The 26507-nt window shown below is 40.8% G+C and overlaps 1 protein-coding gene, 1 long non-coding RNA gene and 3 other non-coding genes across 6 annotated transcripts in view; 1 reads left to right on the top strand and 4 right to left on the bottom strand.

Annotated features, from left to right (window-relative positions):
* The first annotated feature begins 6 nt into the window (after positions 1-6).
* LOC135243990 (uncharacterized) lies at positions 7-3595 on the top strand. 2 transcript variants are annotated; one of them, XM_064316152.1, is made up of 4 exons: positions 7-428; positions 1232-1693; positions 1825-2206; positions 2311-3595. In XM_064316152.1, exons 3-4 carry the CDS (start codon positions 2058-2060, stop codon positions 2774-2776), a joined length of 615 nt encoding a protein of 204 aa, XP_064172222.1. In that variant the 5' UTR covers positions 7-428; positions 1232-1693; positions 1825-2057; the 3' UTR covers positions 2777-3595. The 2 variants fall into 2 exon arrangements, with proteins under 2 accessions (XP_064172222.1, XP_064172221.1); XM_064316151.1 differs by having other exon boundaries at positions 1822-2206.
* Positions 3596-3803: 208 nt separating this feature from the next.
* The window catches only part of LOC135243992 (uncharacterized), a 118250-nt gene continuing 95546 nt past the window's right edge, over positions 3804-26507 (bottom strand). Inside the window, exon 2 of the long non-coding RNA XR_010326869.1 lies at positions 3804-3930. This is a non-coding gene — a long non-coding RNA (uncharacterized LOC135243992). The remainder of the gene's footprint in view (positions 3931-26507) is intronic.
* Positions 5076-5288, bottom strand: LOC135244277 (small nucleolar RNA U3). The gene has a single exon (XR_010326940.1). It is a non-coding gene; the product is annotated as a small nucleolar RNA U3 (small nucleolar RNA).
* Positions 6334-6546, bottom strand: LOC135244271 (small nucleolar RNA U3). The gene has a single exon (XR_010326934.1). It is a non-coding gene; the product is annotated as a small nucleolar RNA U3 (small nucleolar RNA).
* Positions 7755-7966, bottom strand: LOC135244273 (small nucleolar RNA U3). Its single transcript, XR_010326936.1, has one exon. It is a non-coding gene; the product is annotated as a small nucleolar RNA U3 (small nucleolar RNA).

Raw genomic sequence — 26507 nt, 5'->3', positions numbered from 1 at the left:
AACAAAAATGGACGCTGGACTGAGGGAAATGTACCCAGATGGGTATTCCAATTGAAGATGCTGTTAACTGTGATCAGTTTTTTCAATTATGCTATTGCTAACGCTGGCCAATGTTATTATTGTTCGCTAGCTAGCTATTGTTTTTCATTATCGATGATCACAGAAGCTGCTGTGAGTACAAACGCTCTCGTCGCCATGTCTGTTTATGTTTAATGCAAACAATTGGGAATGTTCGTATAAAGCCGTTCAAATTGAACTGTTCAAAGAAAACGAACATTCGCCTCTGTTCCCTGAACTTGAACGCACCTCAGGTTGTTCCAACTTCATCACGTGGTACCGGCAGCTCTCCCTTGTTCTAAACGTTCGCTTTTTCAAGTAGGCAGTTTGAGCTAGGCGACCGATAACCAAGGCAAGCGAGTGCGGTTTCAGTAAGTATGAATGAACTTAAAATTAAAAATATAGAATCGTTTATATTTGCATATTTGAAATGTTTAGAACAGGCTAGCCAGCTAGCTTCTGTGCCGTTTTTCTTTCTGTTAAAGGCAACCTAAGCGTTTATATCAGCTAAAATGGCAACTAGTAGCCTAATATTAGCTAACGTACGAGTCAATCAATAACTTTGCAGTTATGTCAGCGCATTATGTATGCGTTTTTACCTATGAAATATGTCGTAAGACAAATTTGGAATGTCCTGTGCTTCATTTTCACTATAAAACGTAGCATTCTCTTGCTTGCAATATGGGTAGCTGCCTGGCTAGCTAACCAGAATTGGTCACGTTAAACTGTTTTCTGGTCAGTTAATTAGCTAATACGATTAATTTAATCATTTCTGTCCAAAGATTTAAAATATGTGGCATGACAGTACAGTAGACAAACGTTTTGCACGATTTACAACAGTGTAGCTTTGTTTTTGCATAGGTCTGTCTAAGAGTAATGGGATCTCAGTAGCTCCTTTAAAAATGCAGGTGTTTAAATGTAATATATACTTGTATGTACCGTCCCTTGTCCAAAAATCTTGTGATATATATATATATTATTATTATTATTTTGTAGCAGCATTTTGCAAGAAAGAAACTTAAAATGTAAGTACTACAATGGAGTGCGCGTATGTGTATCTGTCTGTGTATGCATATGTGCTTGCACGTCTGAGAGTGATTGACTGAATAATTCAATCAAGCCTGTGTGAGAGTGCTTTCTTTAGTTACTAATTAATACCTTTTCCATCAATCAGGGAAGATCCAATCTTTAGGAGACTCTCTTCTGGGAGTCCTCCTCCCGGCCAGGAGGGAGCGACCCTTGTCGGCTTTGGCCAGTACAAACTGGACACGCTGAGGGACCTCTACGATTCGGAGGACAAGAGCAAGATCACATAAGTGCCATAAAATATTGTTTTCTATAGCAGGCGTTCTTATTGCAAGCAGAGAATGCCACCCAGCTCTACACAAAGCTGTGCGAGGGGCACAGCGAAGCCTGGATGCGGCGGTCCATGCAGTACCTCGGCGAGTGCGAGCACTTCCTGGCCACGGGCTCCGAGCGGCGTGCATTCCCTCCACCCCCTCCCATGCCGCCGGTGCCCAAGCCCGTCTGGCTGCTGAGCGTGTACTGCTATGATGTGTGGTCGCGGCTGGACGAGGTGAAGGCCAGGGTCACCTCCACATTCGGATCCATATTGAAAATGGATTCGACAAAGAAGGTGAGAAGTTAAACAGCTAAGTCACCGTTCTGCTTCCCACCCACCAGATGCAAGATTTCTTTGTGTTTCACTTTTCCTGAAATGAGTTTATTCACCCCCCCTCCCCAACTTGCTTTCTGGTGACAAAGAAGCTCACCGGTGTCGCTGCAGACACGGCGTCCTAGGCAACGAGCGTCGGAAACGAGTTCGGGCAGGTCCTCATTACGGTGCTGACCGTTTCCGAGGGCGAGGGCCTGCTGCCCATGGCTGCCAGCTTAATGCAGCAATACCGAGTCGCCGGGGTGGCACCCCCCCAGCTCATCTACATGGCCCGGGACTGCTGCTCTACATTTGGCGGGTCGAAGACAGCTGCCGTGTTCCATGAATGGGACGAGCTGGTGGTCAGACTGGACGTGTGGCGGCAGTGCTCGCGGATTATATCCACATCCGCGAGCTCGTGCTGGACAACCCGAGGCTGATGGCCCAGACCGCACTGCAGCTGTTTGAGCTGAACCAGCGCACTCTCTCCCAGTGGTAAGTGGCGACTTGACGCACAAACTGTTCGCTGTAAGTCTTTCTCAAAATGTGTAACTTTTTGTCCGTCGACATGCTAAAAACCTGTGGTTTATCACTGTCAGGTTCTCCCGGAGGCAGAAGGAGTGGGAGAGAACTGTGCTGGAGCAGCTCCTTCGGGGTGACGAGGTGAGTGGACATCCGCCATTCATCTTCGTCACCCCACAAGACCGGTCGCGCCAGGCCACCCAGCACAGACGGATCGCTCACGCGCCCATCCTGCCATCCTCCGGCGTCCCAGCCCAGCTCGACACCGCCGCGCCCACTGCAGCGCCACCGCCCGTTTCGCGGACAACAGCGTGGCGGCGGCGCAAAGAGGCGGAGAGAGCAGGGGCGGGAGGCGCCATTCCGTCAAAGCGGCGGAATCCGGTGGAGTACATCTGCGCGCGGTGCAAACAGCCGAAGCGGCGGCAGTTTGGTCACAGCCCCTTCGGCAAAGTGTCTTTCTGCGCCACCGCCGCCGGAAAGTCTGTGGAGGAGTGGTTGGCAGAGATGAAGGACGTTCGGGAGCGAAGCGCCCAGGGGCGCTGATCCACCTGCTGGGTGGCAAACGCTTTATCCCTGTAAATAGTTCTGTGTTTTGCCCTCTACTCTGACCTTGACGAGGTGTAGGGGCTTGCGTGTGCTAATGACTCTCAGAGCTATATTGCCTGCAGTCTTTGGACTGCTGGTAGGGACACCCATGGCAAGCAGGTCTGCGGCGAAGCACCGGACGAAAGCCGGTCTGGAACTCTTGGTTGCATCAGAAAGCAGGTGTCCCCTGGTTCTTCATTTGTAATGGACTTTTATGGACACTGCCAAGATGTGCATCAGTGTTTCACAGCTTTCCTAGTGCTGTTAACATATTCCTATTTTTGTATAATGTTCAGCACAAATATTTATGTTTTTGAAAGCAATTTTGTTATGGTTTCTGAGCTTGACAACTTTCAAGGATGCTCATTTCAGTCTTTAAGTGTTTAAGAGTTGTGAACAGTTGCGTTGATTCTGCATCCTTGTGCGTGCACCTCAAGACAGTAATTGTATTTTGAATTGTATTTGTATCTTTGGCCCAATCACCTTTGTGTGGATGCCAAATATCATGTATATCATTGGTTTACCCAGCAAAACAAACTACGTCGAGTGAGTGAAAAGGCAAACGTTCATGTTTATTCTTTTTTGTTGAATTGTTTTATTGAATACAACTTGACGCATTACATGTCATACATCTGCAAGCATGGACGTTCATGATTTAGACGCCAGTTGCTGCATCTCTGTAAAAGTCACATCTACTGCAAAAATCTAGAAATCTGTGTATTGTATGAGAAATGTACTGGATCAATAAACATGCACAGATGAAGTGCTAAAAGCCAATACTGCGTCTGTGAATGCATTCTACTAGCAATAGATCTGTTTAGAATTGACTGTTCGGGCTGTTTCGTTGACATTTCAAGTGGCACATTTACAGACTATTGGTTGTACTGTATTCAACATTCACCTTTGTGCATTTAACTTTACAATTCCTGACATTCCATATTTCAAGTGACCTGGATGCAAACATTCATTACATCATTTACACTGGTTGACATTTGTGACATTTCCTTCATTTATTGAACATGTCCTTTCTTTTTTCCCCTTTTCCTTTCATTTGAACATCCACGCAAGCAAATTGGGCCCTTTCCTTCCAGGAGTCACAACCAGGCTTGAACCTGCGACCTTGCATTCCCAAATCCTGCTTGCAATCCACCCTGGCGCAGCGGCCCCCCTTCTTCTCTCCTTGCCCGGGGGGCCCTGCGGGCCCCTCCTTTCTCAACAGAGAAGAACGAGCAGTGGCTTATGGCAGGCTATGTTTCCTTTCTTTTCTGAAAATTTTGATAAAATTGAACGGATCTGTTGAACGAAGTTAAAAAAGAGACTGGCTCGCGAGGCTAGCTGACCAGTAACGTTAGGTGTCCATGGAGCTGAAAGTATCACCGAAGGTTATTGGCAAGGAAAACCAGACCATCCACTTGCTCTGGGTCCAGGGCAGAATGTTTTTTGTTGACAGAGGAAGTAACGTTAGCACAGGAAATGAACTTCGCGTGCATTAACATGATTCGCCGCATGAAATTAAAGCCTGCATGTTAATTACAATACACGGGATCCAAAACTAATATTCAAATGCTCAAATTTAGGTTCAAACTTTTAAAAAAACAAAGATTTTCGAATAGTTTTTGAACTTAGAATATTTTTTGACAGCCCTAGTCAGGGAAACAACAAACTCATTCATATATTGCAATTAATTTGTCGTTATCCTTCAGTTATAGAGGTCATGATGTGGGGAGTACACTTTGCTTTATATGCAAGGCTGTAGTACTTTTACACCAGAGGTGGCCAACCCTGTTCCTGAAGATCCTGTAGGTTTTTAGTCCAAGCCAACGCTAAGCACACCCCATTCAACAGCTAGAGATCTCGTGGAGCTGCTAATTAGTTAGTTAGGACTCAGGTGTATCCAGTTAGGCTTGAAATGAAAATCTACCGTCGATCTTCAGCAACCGGGTTGGGGAGCCTTGTCTTATCCGAAAAGTGCCGTTGTGTGTACAGGTTTTTGTTTGAGCCCAGAACCACACAATCTGATTTATGTAATCATAGTATCAATCAAGATATTGATAAATAAAAAAGTATCTTAGTGCATGGCTAAGGTTAAAACCTTCATCTATAAACCAGACTAGTCTTACTTGAAAGAGTACTTCATTCACCATGCATCCATAACTAGTATTTCAGCATGCATGATTCAACAAGACCTATAGTTCAGCAGATCAATGATCAGAAATAATGAACATTTGGAACTTATTCTTCAACCACAAGCAGGCTAACCACTCAGAACGCATCCTCTACCTCCATATTCTTTTCAGAATCGGAACACTCATCAATGACAGAGAGCAGTTGATCAACATCAATGTTCTCTATCCGCTTCGTGCTCAGAAGGAGATGTATTATCTCATCATCGTGGGTAGCGAGACCAAACACTTTCAAAACGCATTTCTCAGTTATAAACTATAGAAATGATCCCTGAAAGTACAGTCTTAACATTCTAATGGTACTCGCCGGGGGCCCTTCAAATATGCACCTGGTTTCATTTACGGTTGTCTTGGTGGATGCATTACTGCTTCATCAAACTGTGTATAAATACACTGGTGGGCCATACGATTTTGGCTCGTACACCAACAACTGAACACATAATTTCTGTACACATAACAAAGACGCTGAATAGTAGGACACATAGGACTTTTAATGTGCTTTTACGAATCCCTGTTCTGAATGGTCCCAGCAAATAAACCAAGCTACACGACGAATATTCAGCTCATGCAGCTGGAAACGATTACTTCCTTTCATGCCACAGCATAGCAACGCTGTGCATCCGTCGACATGCTAAAAACCTGTGGTTTATCACTGTCAGGTTCTCCTGGAGGCAGAAGGAGTGGGAGAGAACTGTGCAATGCCTTGCACTTTCCCATGAATAGTGGGGTTTTTTTTTTTTTTTTTTCTTTTTTGGGGGTTATGTATGACCTGTGAACAAGTGGGCACTTTTTGCAATAAACTCAATTGAGTGGCATTTTTTTGCTGGCATGTGACTTTTTTGTATTATACTTTATAATGTCATATCACATGTACATTGTCAATTTGATCATTTTTTTACAAAGTAGTCTGAACTACTTTTTCTAAGTAGCTTTAGTTAACCAAGCTAGATTTCTCCCTAGGGTAGCTTTGCTGTAATTCAACTTCTTCCAATGTGAAGTAATTGGTAGCTTGCAAAGCTATGCTTTCAAAGTAGCTTCCCCAACACTGCCGCTCCCTATGTAGATATAAAGGGCTCATTCTAAGGTAACGAAAACACAACGATTCTTATTTTCATGAGATTATACACTAATTAAAACATAGCCTACTTATGAATATTATATTCAATGTCTGCCAAGTCCGTTCCCCTAGATGCCACTAAATTCTACACACTGCACCTTTAAATTGCCTTCGATATAAACACTAAATATTGGCTAACTAAAACATAATGCAGTATAGGTGTATCTCCATTGTAATATAACTTGCATAAATAATCTTCAACCGTTAGTAAAGTAACCACTCAGAACGCATCTCCTTCTTCCGAGTTCTTCACAAAATCGGAACGGTCATCAAAGATAGAAAGCGGTTGATTTAAATCAACGCACTCTATCCACTTCGCGCTCAGAAGAAGACGCATTGCCTCGTCATTGTGGGTAGCGAGACCAAACACTTTCGAAACGCATTTCTCAGTTGTAAACTATAGAAATGATCCCTGAAAGTATAGTCTTAATTTACTCATGTTACTCGTCAGCACCCTTTAAAGTATCAACTGGTTTCACCTACGGTTGCCCTGACTGATGCCCTGACGGTTTCACCAAAGTCTATAAACACAGCAGTGCGCATCCGTGTGCTATCCATGCTTTGACACATTGCAATTCAATTGGCAACTCACTCCAAACCAGCTGTGTTAATACTGAGGGAGTTTATTTAGTGAAAATGCATGACAGTTTGGCAGTTTTGTCTGTAAGCGTTTAAAAGGTGCAGGAGTCGTAGGCTTACTAATGTGTGCTTCTAAAGCGGATGTAGTCAAATGTAAACACAATTCCACCAAAAGTTTCATCAAAGGCATTTATATTTCCCCCGTGGCAAACGATTGACGCAGGGCCTTTAACGCCCCGCAGTGGTTAGGTATTTCCCAGTAAGAATTACACTGGCAAAGCTTAATCCAAAATATGAAAAAAATTCAAAATCATCAGCTTTCTTTTGCTGATAACTAGTAGCTTTCATCATTGTACTGCACGCAACGCATATTCTACAAATAAACATTTTTTTCAGCAGTTTTGGCTGGCCAACATTTTAAAGTCCCTTGCATAGTCAGGGAAACAACAAACTCATTCATATATCGCAGTTAATTTGTAGTTAACATTCAGCAATAGATGTCACGATGTGGGGAGTACACTTTGCTTTATATGCAAAGCTGTAGTACTTTTACACCTGAGGTGGCCAATCCTGTTCCTGGAGATCAACAATCCTGTAGGGTTTTAGTCCAACCCAACCCTAAGCGCACCCCATTCAACAGGTAAAGATCTCGTGGAGCTGCTAATTAGTTAGTTAGTTAGGATTCAGGTGTGTCCAGTTAGGCTTGAAATTAATATCTACCGTAGAACTTCAGCAACCGGGTTGGAGAGCCATGTCTTATCCGAAAATGGCCGTTGCGTATACAGGTTTTTGTTTGAGCCCAGAACCACACAATCTGATTTATGTAATCATAGTATCAATCAAGATATTGATAAGTCAAAAAGTATCTTAGTGCGTGGCTAAAGTTAAAACCTTCATCTATAAATTAACCTTACTTGAAAGCATACTTCATTCGCCACGTATCCGTAATTAATTTTTCAGCATACATGATTCAACAAGACCAACAGTTCCATCAGATCACCGATCAAAACAAAAAAATGGACATTTAAAACTCAATTTTTTGACCACAAGCAGGTTAACCACTCAGAACGCATCCCCTACCTCCGTATTCTTTTCAGAATCGGAACGGTCACCAATAATAAAAAGCAATTGATCAAATCAACACTTTCTATTCGCTTCACGCTCAGAAGGGAATGCATTATCTCGTCATTGTGGGTAGCGAGACCAAACACTTTCGAAACGCATTTCTCAGTTATAAACTATAGAAATGATCCCTGAAAGTACAGTCTTAACCTTGCAATGGTACTCGCCGGGGTCCTTTCAAATATGCAACTGGTTTCATTTACGGTAGTCTTGACCGATGCATTTCTGTTTCATCAAATTGTGTTTATATAAATACACCGGTGGGACACACGATTTTGGCTCGTACACCACCAACCGAACACGTAATTTCTGTACACATAACAAAGACGCTGAATAGTAGTTAACACACAGGACTTCTAATGTGCTTTTACGGATCCCCGTTGTGAATGATGCCAGCAAATAAACCAAGCTACACGAAAAGAAATCAGCATCAAGGCCTAAAACAACCCATTTTGGGAATTTTAGTAAAATGGCCATATCAAACACATTCTTTCAAACTAAATTGTTTAGAATAAAATCGAAACGAAAACATTTCATTAAAAAATAGGGGGAAAGTGTTTGGTTCTTTGACTATTAAATATTCTGTGGGGAAATGCTCTGTCTACATTTTTTGAACTGGAAAACTAAATTCAATTAAAATAAAATAATGTGCTAATATGAACCGCAGTTCGTCTGTTTTCATTTTCGGTACTAACCGTCAGCTGTTTTTGGTAAACTGGATTTTTTCCACACTAATCTTTATCCAACTAAATTCTCAGCTCACTGGCTTATCCTTCACGAACGACCGTTCTCATTTCACTAGTTAGCAAGCTGAACCGAACGTTCGGCCGTGTTTCAGTTCAGTGAATGGGACTATGCAGTCGGAGCTGCGGTCAAGCACTAAACGATTCGGAGCGGGGGGTGACACCGAAATGACTGACAATACATTTTGTGTGCAGTGTTTTGTGTAGCGACGGGATGAACAGCTAATTTTTCCTTTACTGCCGGTTGATTTAATTAGCGGTATTAATGTGAGGAGAAGCGCTTTGTCGTTTGAATGTATAACACGCAATTCCTCGCGCCCACACCGCCAGCTGAGCACCCCGCCCGCATTCTTCACTGAACAGTTACTCTCCAGCACCGATTTCCTGAGTCCAACAAAAGATATAAGATTTATTTCACTCCAAATTGGTCCGCATGGTTTTACGTCACAGTACTCATAACTGCTTATACGAGCACACCCGCTCATGAACGAGCCTTGTTATTGACTCATCCATGCAGAAAAGGGTTGAATTGAGAGTTGCCTGCACAGAACCGATGTTTCAGACTACGTAGAGTATTAAACCATGACCTAGGATTACAAGAATTGTAATCTGAGCTTTAAGGGCAGTTTACTTAGGCTTTTTCAGCTTTTTAAACATATGTGCAGACAAGTGAAAGATTAGCTTCTAGTACAAAGATTAGTTTTGAGTATTTCGATTTGACATGCTTCCCAGGGTTCAGTAAACAAAGGGAACTGCACACATGGTTAAAAGTAGGTAATTAAAATAAATACATTGTCAAAACTAACATTTGGACATCATTACATTACTATTATTTTGTTTTATTATGTACGAGTCATCAGTTTAAAACTGTTTGTACAACCTACATATCTGGAACAGATTAATTATATTTCAAATAGTTTTTTAAAAACTATAATGACGATGTTGAAGATGGTGTTGAATTTTTCAGAGACGTATCTAATATATGGAAGGAAAATACTGCATGTGATCAGTTACCGTACGTATGATATAGCCTACACCTGCATTATCTTTGATAATCCATCCATTCATTATCTGTACCACATATTCCTGGTCAGGGTTGTGGGAGGTGCTAGAGCCTATCTCAGCATGCATTGGGCGAGAACCAGGAATACACCCTGGACAGGTCGCCGGTCCATCTTTTATAATGAAGGTACAAATCTATGGAAAGATTAGTCTCAATATAATTGACAAAACATACATACATAAGAAACAAGTCACAAATGTGTTTTACTATCCAGAAGCAAATACCTTTCCATTTGTGTCTTGTAAATTGTCATTTAAATGAATGTGCACTGATTTGTAGAATTACACACATATTTCTAAATGCATATTGTCCCTTTTGCACAAATATATCATATTTTATATAAGAAAACCAAAAACATGTTTTCAATTTCCACCTGTATTTTTTTTGCAATAAGACATTTTCAAATGTAAAAATGGCTTGTGAAGTGTTGAATCTGTATTTGCAGATCAAGTGACACGCATGCATTCAGTAACTTTTGTGAGTTTCCTTTTTTATTGTTGAGACTTTTATCCTGTGCCCCGATCCACACACAGACTGTCCTCTTCTTCTGTGCTGGAAGTTGGGCATTACCAGTCTTTCTGGGAATTTGGCCTCATTCTTTGCGTGCAAGGATGGAAGAACAAAAGCATCTTCTGCCATGCATGAAGCAGAGAGGTCGATAGTCCCTTTATGTATAATGTGCACAATTTGGGATATGAAATGCTGTGTTAGTTAGCTAATGTTAGCTAGGTTAGTGGTTTCCCCATTCACATTACCCTAACCCTAACCCTGGAAGACCACTATACTGAAACAATCCAAATCCTGGGAGCAATCATGAAAACTACAGCCACTGGAGACAAGCCTAGGAAGTAACAATCAGATGGGCCAGAAGAAACCTCAGACACATTCATGACAGCACCATACAGGAAGTTACCCAAACAGTTACAAGACTAATAGAAACCAATCCTCCAAGAGAGACAGAAGACAACCAACAAGACACAAGAAACAATCCCGTGCCAGAAGAACAAACAGCAGGAACACCATCAAACTGTGAATTTGCACAACCTCAATCAACATCCGGATCTAGCTCTCCGATTCCTTACAATGAAAGATCAAATTCTACAGAAGAAAGCGGAAGTACTCCCAATCCCGAATCGCCCCACACAACCACACATCTTCCACAGACACATCCTCAACACCCCCTACAACTGAGCCTTCCATACTGACACAAGCAGTCATACAGATTGAGAATACCACTAGCCAATCCTCAGAGGACAGTCCCCTTGTGGGACCCAGTAGAGACACAATAAGACCTGACTTTCCAACAACGGAGGAAACAATTGGTTTAACAAGACATGAAAATGCCGGGGACAAACATCGCAATTGGCACCTGAAACCGAAAAGACCAGCGGTGATCCTTGGGCATTCCAACCTCTGTAGAATGCCTAAGATAAGGGACCGCAGAGTGCATAAGGACAGTTATCCAAGAGCACAACTGACCCACGTCTACCATATTCTCAAATACAAAACTCCAGGAACAATGGACACAGAGAAAGTGGTTCTTTCTTTCAGTCTAAATAATAGATCACAAAGCAACCCAACATTACTGAACAAACAGCTAAGTCAAAATACTGGGGCAACAGCAACCACCTTTCCCAATTGCACCATATTCATGCTGGTCATAGGTTTTAGCCACCAACTACCCACAGGCATTAAAAAGAACATTAGGAAGCTCAATTAATTGAACAAGCAAACAGGGAAGAGCATCCCCAGACTATCAGACTCAAAATTCTGGACCACAGAAGATGGGATCCACTGGACACAAAAAGCAGGAGAAGCAATGAGCGAACATTAGTTAGAGTATTTATACTGAAAAGAACATTGAACCCAAGAACTACAAAAACACAAGACAAAATGGTGGTGAACCTCTCGTGCACTTCAAGTCTTTCCCCAATACAGGCTAGTATTCTACAAAAAGGCCTATCATTCATCCCCTTGTGGCAAAAAGCAGGACTATGAGCAGAGGTCTCACAATGTGATCGTAGACTAAAATTGGCAGCATTTTTCAATTCAGCACAAAGAGAAAAAAGCATAAAAGTACCTTTTATGCCCCCTTCCAATTGGGAACCATCACCCCAAGAAATACCTGAAATAAAACCTTGATTGAAAGACAAAAAAGCAATTGGAAACCTGTCTATATCACTCCACCCAGAAGCGACAAACCGAACAGAAACAGAAAATGAAACAAATCTATAATAACTAAGACAAATATAGCAATAAAACCAGCAGACAAAGGCAGTGCCACAGTGATGATGGATCGAACAGAATATGTGAAGGAAGCACTCAGAATTATATCAAAGATTAGAACAACCTGTATACATGGATTCAATCCCATTAATACATCAAAAAAAATTATGAATTGGGACACGAAAGGTTCTTAAATCCAAAACAGGCCCAATACCTAAACGGAGAAGATACCCCATGGCCTAGATGCTTTTACCTCTTACCGAAAATTCATAAATCTCCAGACAGTTGACCAACACCTCAAACACCGCCAGGAAGACCAATCACTTCCGACTGCAATAGTGAAAGCTATAGAGTGGTGGAATACCTGGACTACAGGCTGAACCCCTTATCTACCAAACATACCAGCAACATAAAAGACACCTATGACTTTGTAAACAAAATTAAAGAAATTACATTAGAACCCTCTAATCTACTATTCACAATTGATGTAAATAGTTTGTATACCAACACAGAAACAACTAAGGGACTACAAGCAATCAGAAAATGCTTCAACAAGTATCAGGACAAAAACAGGCCCAAAAATATTCTACCAGAACTATTACAATTAAGTCCTACCAAAAATGATTTTGAATTTAATGGAAAATTCTTTTTAAAAATCAAAGGCAAACATTTGCTCCAGCATATGCAAATGTATATATGGCGTATTGGGAAGAGACACTATTTCCCAAATGTGATCTATTAACCACACATTACTACAGATATCTGGGTGATATTTGGGGTACATGGACACACACAGAAACACAATTAAAACAATTTATATATATTAAGAACACTCATCACAAATCAATTAAGATAAAATACACCTTACAGAATAAGGAAATTGACTTCCTTGATACATCCAGCTACAAAGGCCAGTATTTTCACAAAACTAATAAATTAGATATAAAAGTTTTTTTCAAACCAACAGACACTCACGCACTACTACATAAACACAGTTTCCACCCAAAACCTACTTTTAGAGGAATCGCAAAATCACAACTAATCCATTTTCAAAGAATCTGCACACAGGATTCGGACTCCCAAGCGGCCATCAAAACCCTTTTCCAAGCACTGCGAAATAGAGGATATTCCAGAACATTTCTGAAATCCATCCAACAAGATTGGCTTAAAAACCAAAGGGAACAAGAAACCTCAGACACACAATCACAACACAAGACAATTATCCTCCTTATATCAGTATTCTCCAAATACACTTCTAGGGCAAATATAGCATTAAAAAACAATCTGGAACATATACTGGGCAAAACCGATATAATGGAAACTTTCAGCATACAAGAGAAACAGAAATCTAAAAGATCTATATACCGCACAGTAAACTGGACCCCCCGCCAAACAAAAACTATAACCATTCAAAAATATCATACAAAATTACAAGACAAAAGATTCCTACAATATAACACAAAATGTTCCCCTAAAAAGGAAAAACTGTTTACTTGATCATGAGTATGAACTGCAAGAAACAATATGTAGGAGAAACGGGAACCACAATTAAACCTGGCTCAATTCACGCATATACAATATCAAACATCAGAAAAAAATCTGTAGAAGAATTTACAAGACACGAAAAACTAAAAAGTAAAATTTTTATCAGAAGTCTAGCTCACAATCCAAATTGGACAAAAAGAGAAAGAAAATTTTAAGAAAGACAGTGGATCAAAATAATAAACTCCAGATTTCCAAATGGGCTCAATGAAAAGTAAACACGTAAAAAAAAAAAAAAAAAACAGTAAAGAAAATCAGTAGACTTGTTATAATTAAACAGAGGGTTAAAAATAATGTACATAGTTCAAAATATAAGTTGTTAATATAAGACACGCCGTACTTAATCATGAATTTGGAATCTATTTTAGTTTAATTAAAAATATGTTTGGGATGAGTGATGGCTAGGGGTAAAGGCAGTGGTTCTCAAACTAGGGGTCGCAAAAAAAATCTGGAATTCACCTTTAAGATGTGTAAAACACACAAAACATATTTTATTTTATTTATGAAATAAAATGATTAAATGTTGTTTTCTAGGCTGTGCATTTCTATAAAATACATTCATAGAATTCTAGCTAAAAAAAAAAAAAAGAAAAAATATGTTTGCTAGCTAGCCCACCAATCACAAATGACACTCATCACAAAACAAAATGATTTGACACAGGCTAGCCGCATGATCTGGAATGCAGCCTAATGGTTGTGAGCTTAGTCGAAATGGACAGATTTCCGAAAAACCCGTGGCCTGGTACGTCCTCAAATGAAAGATCTTGAAAGAGAAGCATCTAGTGCTAAAAAGTGTAAATACATAAAGTTTGATTAACGTTATATTGAATTTGGATTCCTGGAACACGGTGATGGAGGACTGAAAATTTTGTCAAACGAGGCGATGAAGCCATACAAACCGAAAAGACATCTCACTACCCTATGACAACCAAACTATGAGTTGAAAACACAGACTCTGTGTTCTAGCTTTATTAGTAGACGATTCAGGACAACTATTCAAGACAAAGTTTCAAAGCGTCACCATAGTCGTGCCCGTAGTCCATTTACCAAGCACCCCCTCCCTGCGGTCTCATCTGTAACTACACCCCCCAAGCCTGACACACTGGACAATAGTCTATCTGGGCATTCGTAAAAATATTCTTTCACCACTAAAAATTTGTATTCTGTCATAGCAACAAGATAAAGCCAACAATAACTGAAGGTATGCCAGTACAGCTGTGAAAAATTCTGCTCACTGAACACTGAAATAGAAAAGAGGAATTATAGTAGAACTATATTATGTCATTCCACTGTCAATATCTGGGACTAAATATAGAATAAATATACAACCTTACCATTGGTTGTACACAGAGATGGCCCTTTCGAGTCTGAGTGGTCATATATTGCCTTAGATAATATATACGCACATTTTTTATGCCTGGGTAGCTGACTAAATAGCTGTGCGAAATACCACACGTTCACGGTGTTGTCGCCCTTTGTAGTACAATCTGGCTGACAGAATAAGCTTTCTAACAATGTATAATATGTCTAGTTTTACTTTTGGAATAGCATTTTACAGCTCAGCATAACCGTATGTTTTGTCTTATCGCAGCCTTACGTATTCACTTCATGGTAGCAGTAGGACACTGCATCCGGCAAAAACTTTATCGCTGAGTTTCGTCATTTCTTGGAAAATAAGATTATTCTAGAGAACTTCTGAGCATATATACCGTTTTCTGGGCTAAGTCAGAAGAGAACGACGGCATTGATTCTGTCCGTGCATATGTAAGTAATCAAAATATTTCGGTTATATACATTATTTTTGAAGTTAAGTGTATTTACATAGGTTAGTGGTATTTTATAATGAGAATATTTCACACTGTAACATTGGTAGCTAAGTAGGGTTTGTGCTTCAAGCACTGGATGTGACGTGAAAGCTGGAACATCGCCAAAACGTGGTGGATGGTTGAATATTGTTTTCATGTCGTCCCATCCCCATACAAGAAAATATTACATACTGTAGAGGACAGAAAAACATACACAAGTTAATGATTACATATAGGTACTGTACCACATTATGTGACAATGTTTTTGAATGATTTTTTAAATCTGATATCAATGTTTCATCTTAAACTTCATGGGGCTCATTTATATGCTTTATTATGGACAAAAAGCATTTAATTCATTTTTGGAGAGATTCTGCATATGTTTCTGGACCCCCAGATATTTTAGACCACTGTGCCAATAGAAAGCTTGTAATTCTCACTTGAAAATGATACAAAAGTGAGTTTCTTGAGTCAAAACAGTTGATTGGTAGTGAAATACATGATTATGTTGTGATTTAAAGTAATGCATAATTTATACATTTTGGATAGATTTGGAGACACTGGGTACACTGCTGACTTTTTACTTCATAGACCTTTAGTAGTTCTGCGTATCCACCCTTTGATTTTATGCACTTCTTGTGGTAAAGAAGCTTTTGATCCAGGACATGTATAGTTTAACCTGTTGTATATATGGGATCTCTCAGTATTTCATTGCCAACTAAAAAAGAAAGTTTGCAATGAAAATTCATTTTTGCTTTTTTGCCGAGACAATAGTATTTCTGGCACATTATTATAATCAATCCTTTGTTGGTTGCAAAAGATTTCGCAACTTGCATCACCAAACTTGCGCACCTTTTATTTTTTAATGCAGGTTAAATGGTGCGCAAAAATCTGTGAAAAGCATGACCAAGTTGGGTTCTTCGTTCAGCCACTGCAAGACTCCCATCACTAAAGACAATACATTATCAAAATGTAAGAAACTGGCATATGACTACAGGACTTTTTTAGTATTTGCACTGTAGGCATTGCAAATATTATTCATGTAACTAAATAAATTATAAGAAATTGCTTGCGTGCTAATCTGCTGGAGCTAAGCCTGTCAGACTGGTCTTTCGTTTGTTTCCTTCAATTCGTTCAGAGTTTGAAAGACTCAAATGAATGAAATGAACTGAATGATTCTACTGTACGAAGCATACTGAATGACTCAATGACTCAAATGAACTGAAAGACTAAATTGGTATGAAAACTCAAAAAGTAGCCTACTGAACGACTCGCCAAGTGTACAGCATAGGCCTATTAATGCCTATCCGAGCAGAAGTGAGACAAACAGGAAATGTTATATGTTTGGCGAAAATAGTGTTCAGATTTGTGAAAAATAATGTCACGTGCATGATTTTAATGACAACCTTGATGACAACATGAACTTTTTAAACAGTGTTATGAGAACATATTCTTTTGATTTGGTAAAAAAATTAATTAGTATATGGGGCATTTCTTTAAGCAAAACCCAATGGATGCAGAATAGCAGGATATATTGTTTTGCTTGTCCTTAGAAACAGCTTTGTCCGTCCTTAGAAACAGCTTTGTCCTTAATTATATAACATGAACAGATTGTAGCAATTGAATGAGACTTATTTCTGATTGTTATTCAGCAATTAAATGACGCTGGACTTAACTTCCAGTCTTTATGTCAACAACAAATCAAGAGAAATATAAAATATGGATCAGAGTTGAAATATAGTAAAGGTAGCCTAGTGCAAGATCAAAAAACGAGAAACTACTGTCAAGAAGAGTGATAATAATATGAAAAGAGAATAATTTTAATAAACTACCCAGAGTCCTAGGCGGCACAGCAAGATTAAGACTGATATTACAGAATCAATGTCGTTACAGTTGCTAAAAATGTTCAAGTGTTATAGTCATAAACTGCTTAGCAGTAGCTTCTGTTTAGATAGTCATTGAACTAAGGGTGAATTCACAGCATGCGAGAATTGCTGTGTGTGGGAAAGATGTTGTCGCGCTGATTGGAGCTTGTAATTTCGCTGATTAAAAGACTTGCGCTTTAATAAAGAGGCATATAGACCTAGTATTATCTCGGCGGGAGAAAATAAATATCGTTTCTCCCATCTGTTATGCTGAATTGTTGTGAGCACCTACATTATCCAGGAGCTGTATTCAAGTTAGAGTCGGAGAGGGAGGACAAGAACGTGAATACTACATTCGACAAGTCAGTGTTTTATTAATGGTTAAGTATGCGAAAATGACTTGAACGACTTGAAAACTTGATTCATTTTGATATACGGACTTGAATCTACTGATTCATTTTAATGAATCAAACTTCCCAACAGTACTACCACATGGATGTGAACTGTGACAAACAAGCATTGACCCAGTTAAATTTAAAAGCTCCTACTAGTGATTCAAAGTCTATTACTGCAAACCACCATTCTCATAATCTTTCGCTAGTTGTTATTTTTGAATATAATGGGTCTTATTCTTCCATTAAAAATAATGGTATTTGCAGTTCTAATAGTTTTAGATTATATAAATACAGAATGACATATACAGAATGATATATCATCCTAGACATACCTTACACTTTGGACAAAAGAATTCTATCAAAAATAGACAAGCCTCTTAAGAGCCAAAAACTAAAACACTTTGTTGTAACATCAAGTTTTGTTACTAGATTCAAGTTCTCCCTCCTAACTCGATCTTTGCTCACGATTACCATAGGAAAGTTTGACAGGTATGTGGACTAGAAATTGCTACCTTGTTCCTAGACACTTCATTTCCACCATGTCACATAAATGAGCGCATTCACCTCACCCATGCAATCAGTATCGAGGAGTCAATGAAAACATCACAGAGTATGTGCAGGAGCAGAAAGGGAAGACATGGGTAGGAAAAACAGGTGCATTCTTTTTACTACCCCAGGTCTTCAGTAAGTTCACTGGAAACGTTTACTGGTTGGAAAGGCAACAGCAAAATGAACAAAAAAAGAAAAGACAAATCATTTTAATATTTATCATCAGATTCTGCCTATTTGCCAGCTAGCTATCAAAATGTTAACACTAACTAGGTAGCTACAGTTAACGATCGTCTAGATTTCAGTTTGTCTGTATGGCAGTGACACTATGTGTCACCATAGAGTAGATCATTAAAAAAAGAAATTAAACCTTACTTTGTTAAACCTTAGTTGTTTAACTTAGGAACAACCTTCACAATGAATGCAAGAAGCTTGCTTAGGCTTACAGAAAATAAACATGCAATTTCTTGTAGATTGAAGTTAAACTGGAGGAGGTACTCCAGCTCTTCCTGTTCGATGGAAAAAAATTGTTGCACCTTCCGTCCAGTGTTCCCTGGGAGCCGTGAGCCAAGTAAGCTGTGGGCCCTCTCCAACTTCTGAAAGATCTGCTCAACGCTATCCACAACAACATGGTCTGCACATCTTGCAAGAATAGTCAAAACATTCTCAAGCTCATAATATACATGGTCAACATGTTCCTCTGTATGGGGTCTAGTGAGTTGTTGGCTCAATTTGCTCAAAACGTAAGCCATTTTGTCTGAGATATCCTGAGGCATCCTGGAATCTACCTTATGGCTGAAAGCACAAGATGTAATCAATAATTGTGGCCTGACAAATAACCATGTCGTTCTTTGAAAATATCTCGTTAGATCATAGGATATGGTAAATAAATGCACTGATATTATGTAAAATGGTCAAAAAATACCATGAAATACCATGGTCAAAATGTTGATCAGATGATGGTCTTGGACAGTGCATAAAATCCTAACATTAGAGCATTTCCAGAGCAGCCAGTTAGTATAAATCACAATTCCCACATTTCAACAGTAGACTGTAGGTTTCAATGCCTGATGTTGTAAATACGGCAAACAATATATGTTTCCAAGCAAAAATAAATAAAAATTTCACCCTTGGCCACAGCCTGGCTTCAGAGTATGACGCACCGTTGTGGACAAAAGTCGGTAGAAAAAACGTGAGAGGAAAAAAAAAACATTTTAGCGCGAGAGTGATCCAGTAAGCCTGAGAGCAATTGAAACCCCTCAAGAGAGGTTCAGTGGGTATCGGGCGCAAATGAAAGTGTGAAAGTGGCTTGAGACAGAGCCAATGAACAATGCACACAGTCCAGGGGATAGCTTGGGCAAATGAAACGTAGCAGCCAGTTGAGCAGCTTCACATCAGTTAGCTAGATAAAAACTACATCGTACTGCTTGCTGGCTGGCTGGCTAGTTTGTGTCTGTCGATTTACCTGGTGAATTACTGTCAAGCTAACATTGATGATCATGTTGACAATTCTAATATTATAGTGATATTTTGGCTTATCTCCTAGGCAACTCAACTGTTTTTTGCATTGTCATACTTCATGTAGCCCCACTACCACTTCTTGGTTGTTTACAATGTCAGCAACGTTACCACACTCCTATACCATTAGTGGAACAATTTGCAGTTGACCTTTAGAGCAATGAAAACACTGTTCTTGCATTTAAGAGTATATTTTAATTAAACCGAACGGTCTTTTTCGTCATGGGAAAATAAATACAGTCATAGCACTGGAAACAGCGATTGATTTTGCAATTGAAACCCTGTGAGAGATGTCCAATGGACAGTGTGGGCACATGAAACTTAACAGCCAGTTAGGTAGCTTCACATCAGTTGGCCAAATAAAAACTTCCTGAGTATCCTGAGTTAGCCCGTTAGCCAAGGCTACATCGTGCTACTAGTTGGCTGGCTAGCTAGTTTGTGTCTGTTGATTTGCCAGGCGAATTACTATTGAGCTCATAAAAACGATCATGATCATGTTGCTAATTATAATATCAAAGTAATATTTTTGCTCATTTCCAATGATCGATAAGGCAATGTTTACAATGTCAGTAACAACATTACCATGTTCCCATACCATTAGTGGAGGGACAGATTAGGCATGCAAATATCTAGTTTGCCTCTGGGACAATGAAAAGACTGGATTTCTTGCATTTAAAAGTATATTTTAAATAAAACAAAAAATCTTTCTTGACATGGGACCTATGTGCTGTATGATAAATACCATATAATCAAGTTGTGAGTCGATGGGTTTCATTCCTTCATGAAGATATACTATAGGTCGGGAAACAATGGAGCTTGAAGGGGTATTTCACTTTGGTAACATCTTAAGCTCCAGTTTCCTTGCCTAAACTGAATGAATAATGTAGAGTCATTTTATTTTCGCCCTGTCTTCCAAAGGAACCAAATCTCATTTTAATTCACTTCCATTCACTTCATGAAACAACCTAGAAATACAGCCTACCTCTGGTACATAATGTGACATAATCGACACAGAACTTGATAATAATAATGCAACATAATTGACACGGAACTTGATATGATATTTATCATTTTCGATGGTAAGGAAACTATAAAATCTATTTGCATACCCCCTCATGCTCTCCTGTCCTCCACTTGCCTCCTACCCCCTTTCCTACTCATACTTCTGGATAACAGACAAACGGTAGTGGGGGAGTGGAGGAAAGGAGGTGAGGAGTGAAATGTAATGGAACGCACACATTTTAGAGAGGGAGACCATTTTATTGTCACCTAAAACCAAAGGAACACCTGCTATTCAAATAGAGTTTTATATGCTGTGTAGGGGCACCATTGTAGAGGGACTACTTCCCCCACGGTTGTCTCCGCCCCTTTTCACTGCAGCAGCAGACAGGTGCCTACAGCTGAAGGCAGTCACCTCATTAAGCCCTAATAAAAGGAGGACTCACACCTGAGCTGTGTGTGGGAGCTGGGAGAGAATATGACGGAGTGAGGTTGGCAGGTGGCAGTAAAAGGTTTCACAAATGACATATTTTTACTTAATTATTTTTTCAAAGGGCTAACTGAGTTATGTTTGACCCTGGCCTGTTACGAGACGTGTCTTTTGTTGTACGTGTTTATCCCGGCAAGTAGCTTAGCTGCCAGGGTGGGTAGTTAGGGTCCAGTGTGAGATAGGGAAAACTCCACTGTGAGATAGGGAAAACTCCACTGTGAGATAGGGAAAACTCCAAGTGGAATTAGGAATTTTGTCATTGTTTTGTGTTTGTGTTTTTCATTTTATATTTGGTTTCCGGAAGTGAAAGGGTTTACTTGTCACTGATTAAACACCATTGTTAACAGTGAAGATGGTGACAGGCTATAAAACGGTATGTACAATATTTACAGACACACATACAACAGAGGATTTGTATCCTGTGTGTTGCCAAAGAAATTAACAAGCTATAACCAAATGTAGAAGACTACCTACCTAGGGACATCCAAATCAATAGCCTACTTAACTACTCTGGCTAACAAACTTAAATACAGATGGTAGCAACCACTCCTAGACAAGTGTCTATACAGTAAAACCTGTTAATCCTATGTGCAAGTATGTAAAGGTCTCTCTTACCTGTCCCAATGCCTCAGCGTGGTGGACAAATGGAACGGTAACAAACAGGGTAAAACAAGGGAAACGGGTACACTACTCGCGATACAACCAGGGATTAACACGCAGTACAAATACACACAACCAATGATTCACGATACAGATAAATAACTGAGTGTAATGCAAAATACAGGATGGCCAGCAGGTAATTTAAATCAGGTGTGGTCTTTGGATTTGTGGGAAGGTAGGCAGGGACCAGCAGGATGAATATGAAGGGCGGTGGGAACGGCAAATGGCAGCGGGTTCTGAAAAGGGGGAAAAGAGGGGAAAAAAGGACATTCTCGAATGTGATGAAAATATACAAAATTTACTTTCAATACCGGCAGTGACAAAATCAGTATTAAACAGATGCATACAGCGGCTTTAAATGTCAATTCCCACAATGCACTTGAGTAGGCTAGGTCTACATCTCCATCATGCATTTGATTGATGAGAGTACCATCCTTACCCTTTGATGATATGATTGTCTTTAACCATTGCCATTAACATGTTGTCCAACTTGGGTAGTTCAAAATCAAATTCTGGGATTTCTTCTACAAATCCTAACTCATCCTCAGGTCTAGTAGACAAAATGTGACGTGTGGTATTTACATATGGAAAGTGGTAGGGCCCAATGGAATAGGCTGTAGGGGGAGTCATGCAAAATGAAATATTATTGATCTGGCATTGTGTAAGACTACCATTGATGGAAAGGTAAAAATGTGTATGTGTTGTAGTTATGCAAACATCATTATCTTTGATGATTACTCTGGTGAAGTTATTATGTACGTGTCAGATTTACATCGCACACTTTACTGTTGGTTTCTGCCATTCCACAATCACAGAAATATCCATAAGGGGTTTTCTCACAGCACTGTGTCTACAGCCCTCCATTCACCTGTTTTTAGTTGGGTTATGAAGTTTGGAATGTCTTTTCTCTCCTTTAGCACATTTCCTTATAAACTGCCAATACTCTCAAGCTTTACAATTCTGTCCATTACCTGCTCAGGTTGGAAGACAGGGATAGAAACAGTTACTAGCATGGCATACATTTATCTCATGAAATATCCAAACTGTGGGAGAGTTTCCAGCAGAACATGCCCATGTTTTGTACTGTAAATTGTTAAACACAGTCTCATTCCATCATTTTATGATTGGTATGGAAGGAATCGTTTTGCTTTGTTTTGGTGGTTTTCCTCCCTTTGGAGAGAAGGGCAAATTGATACCCCCCATGAGAGGACCTTAACAGAATGGGCTGTAAAATCCAGCCGGGGTAGGATGGGAGGTGATCCTCGCCATTTGGATTAGATTACTATATGGAATCGGCAGTTTGCATTTGTCAAGGTTAGTCATGAAGTCTTTGAAATTGTCAGAGGATGTGCTGAAACATTTGTTTAGTCCAAACCATTTCATAACAACCTCCTCTGTGAAGAGAGTTATTGGCACTCTGCCAGCCTGGATATCCTGGAGTATGTGTGAAATCTCTTGATATTTAACTGAGGAAAACTTGGCACAGTATAATTCTTTGTGAATGGTTTTAAATGCTTTCCTGGCCCTGTCAGCAAGGATTTACAGTGCAGATGCAATGGTATGTATATTTCCTACTGTGTCCTGTTCCTCCTTTAGGCCCTCTTGTAAGAAAGTGTCAGTCTGTAGGACCTGAGCGGCAATAAACTCCTTCAGTTTTGGTTCATTCCTTTGCATTTGTAGGATATCCATCCAATTTGAAACACCTAATCCGGTTCCCGTTGCTCCTAGAACACCATCCAGGAACCCGAGCAGCTTTCGTCTGGTAGGTGTGGGGGTTGGGCTGTCGTTCTGGAAGTTGGCAGCCACCATGTCATGGTATTTCAGGAATGCTGTTGTCATGAGGTCCTTGTACATCTGGGTCACGCTCTCCCCCTTGCAATGCTCGTCCAGATCTGGAGACTATGCTGTCAAGTTCACCAGGACTGGAATATGGACCCACTGGACATTGTTGATCAGGGCGCCCTGGTGTGGTCTTGCAATTATCCCAGACAGAGGTGCTGGGCGCTGCTCTGGGCACTCTTGTGTCATCGCCATCAATAGTAGCATTATTGTCAAGAGGACCTCCCACATATTTATGCTGGATTTCTGAAATAAAGAGAAGCAAAACAAAAATAGTTTTAACCCATAAATAGTTATACATGGCATTACATTTTATTGTATTTCTTCAGTTGGTCTACATGATACCACTTCAGTGTGGTCCTACCCCCTTTTGTCTAGCAGCAGATCTTATAAATTGATTATAAATTGGCCCCTCCCTCCCTGAGCTTCAGCGGCCCGCCCCACCAACACAAACTCCCGATTGAATTTTGCCCAAGTCTGGGGAAACCTGGACGGCCTGGGAAAGCGTCTGAAAGACAGAGGCCGTCCTTTAACGAACCGATATCTGATGTGGTGTCAGGAGGATGGATGACGATGTGACAGGGCTGGCACTGCACTCTCAAGAGCCCAAGATCATATTCCACGGATCAGATGAGGGGGATGCCCGGGGGGAAGAGATTCTGGTGGAGCTGCAGGAGACGGTCTTTGTGTCAGAGGTGGATGGGGAGGAAGTAGCAGTGCATGGCTTCAACCCAGAGGAGCTGGTGATCCAGGACGCCATCGAGGACGTGGTCGCCGAATACGTGCAGTGCACTGATGAGGAGGAGGTCGCCATAGAGACCTGTGTGATGTCACTGGAAGGAGCAGAGGAAGGGCTGCAGGTAGACGTGGTCCCTGAGGAGGTGCTTGTGGCAGACTGTCCTGCCCACGGCGAGCTTGACCATGAGCAAGACCAAGAAACCTGCGAGGACTACCTGATGATCTCTTTTGATGAGTCAGAAACTGAGTCTCCAGTTTTACATAGCGAGATGCTTAAAACTGAGACCTTACCGAGTGAGCTAGAGGAGGCGAAAGAAAGGCAATCGCTTAATTCACAGTCAGAATTGCCCTCTCTTGTACTGCCTGTCACTCGTGAAAATCTTGTTTCAGCTCAGCAGTGTGATCAGTCACTGCGTCAGTGTTTTGACGCGGCTGTCACACCCGAAGCGGCCAAAAAGATGACCGTAGCTTATTTTGTGGACAATGGAATGTTGATCCGGAAGTGGTCTTCTCCTGTTGCTGCTGGTATGGAGTGGGGCGTGACCTATCAGATTGTAGTGCCCGTTGCTTACCGACCGCAAGTGTTATCCTTGGCACATGAAAACCCATGGTCTGGTCATATGGGAGTTACAAAGACGTATAACCGTGTGCTAAAGCATTTTTTTTGGCCTGGACTTAAAAATGCTGTAGCGAAACACTGTAGATCATGTCATGTTTGTCAGATCACTGGAAAACCTAATCAGGTTATTCCTCCGGCCCCTCTCTGTCCAATTCCTGTAATGGGTGAGCCCTTCCAGCACGTAATTGTGGATTGTGTGGGACCCCTCCCCAAGGCAAAATCTGGTCAACAGTTCCTCCTTACCATTATGTGTATAGCGACCAGATTTCCTGAGGCTATTCCTCTGCGTACAATTACCGCTAAAACGGTGATTAAAGCACTGACCAAATTTTTCTCTATATTTGGTTTTCCAAAAATTATTCAGACAGATCAAGGCACTAATTTTCTTTCCAAGCACTTTAAACAGTTCTTACATTCTCTGTCCATTACGCATCGAGTTTCTAGTGCGTATCATCCCGAGTCGCAGGGTGCACTGGAACGGTGGCACCAAACACTCAAGTCTGCTCTCCGCAAATACTGTCTGGAGACGGGAACAGGTTGGGATGAGGCTGTGCCCTTTGCATTGTTTGCTTTGAGAGAAGCGGTACAAGAATCGTTAGGGTTCAGTCCAGCTGAACTGGTGTTTGGACATGCGGTACGAGGTCCTTTAAAGGTTTTAAAAGAACAGTTTATGTCTGATGACTCGTCCTCCCAGTCTAATGTGTTGGATTGTGTCAGTCAGTTTAAAGAGCGGTTACACGATGCCTGCTTGCTTGCCAAAGAGGCGCTTTATTCCTCACAAGGGACTATGAAGCGTCGGTATGACGAGAAGGCTGTAGTGCGCTCTTTCAAGCCGGGAGATCAGGTCCTGGTGTTGCTGCCTGTTCTTGGATCTGCTCGCTTTTCTGGTCCATACACTGTGGAAGAGAAACTTAGTGAAACGGATTATGTAATCCGAACACCCGACCGCAAGCGCCAGTCTCGTGTTTGCCACATTAATATGCTCAAAACATATCATGTTAGAGAGACACCCCCGTCGGAGGACGGGAAGGAGGTATTACCTGTTTCTATTGTTAGTCCTGCCCTTATAACCTCCCGTCTATGTTGTGCAGAAGATGAAGATGGTCTTGTGCTTCGGAACGCACCTCAACAGTGCGCTAGACTAACAAACTCTGAGTCCTTGTTAAACTTGTCTTCCCATCTGGCTCATTTATTAGATAATCAGTGCGATGATATAGTTCAGTTAATCGGTGACTATCCGGCACTTTTTGGTGACATCCCCTCTCAGACAACTGTCTTGCAGCATGACATTGATGTGAATGGCTCGGTTCCCATTAGACAACATCCATACCGTATCAATGCTGTAAAACGGGATGCTATGAAACAGGAAGTGCAGTATCTCTTAGACAATGAATTGGCTAAGCCCAGCTCCAGTCCCTGGAGTTCACCCCGTCTTCTTGTCCCAAAGTCCGACGGTACAGCACGTTTCTGTACAGACTTTCGCAAGGTAAATGCGATTACAGTGCCAGACTCCTACCCTCTGCCGAGGATGGAGGACTGCATCGACAACATTGGTTCCGCAAAATTCGTGACTAAACTCGACCTACTTAAGGGGTATTGGCAGGTTCCTTTGACACCCCGTGCCTCTGAAATTTCTG

Source organism: Anguilla rostrata, chromosome 17 (genome assembly GCF_018555375.3).
Source record: "Anguilla rostrata isolate EN2019 chromosome 17, ASM1855537v3, whole genome shotgun sequence".
Lineage (NCBI taxonomy): Eukaryota > Metazoa > Chordata > Actinopteri > Anguilliformes > Anguillidae > Anguilla > Anguilla rostrata.
The sequence above is the reverse complement of the archived record's forward strand: the minus strand, read 5'-3'. Positions and strand labels throughout refer to the sequence as shown.

Coding starts and splice junctions, on each gene's coding strand:
- LOC135243990 (XM_064316152.1), top strand. CDS start 2,058: ATGGGACGAGCTGGTGGTCAGACTGGACGTGTGGCGGCAGTGCTCGCG. Junction 2,207..2,310: donor CAGCGCACTCTCTCCCAGTG/GTAAGTGGCGAC, acceptor TATCACTGTCAG/GTTCTCCCGGAGGCAGAAGG.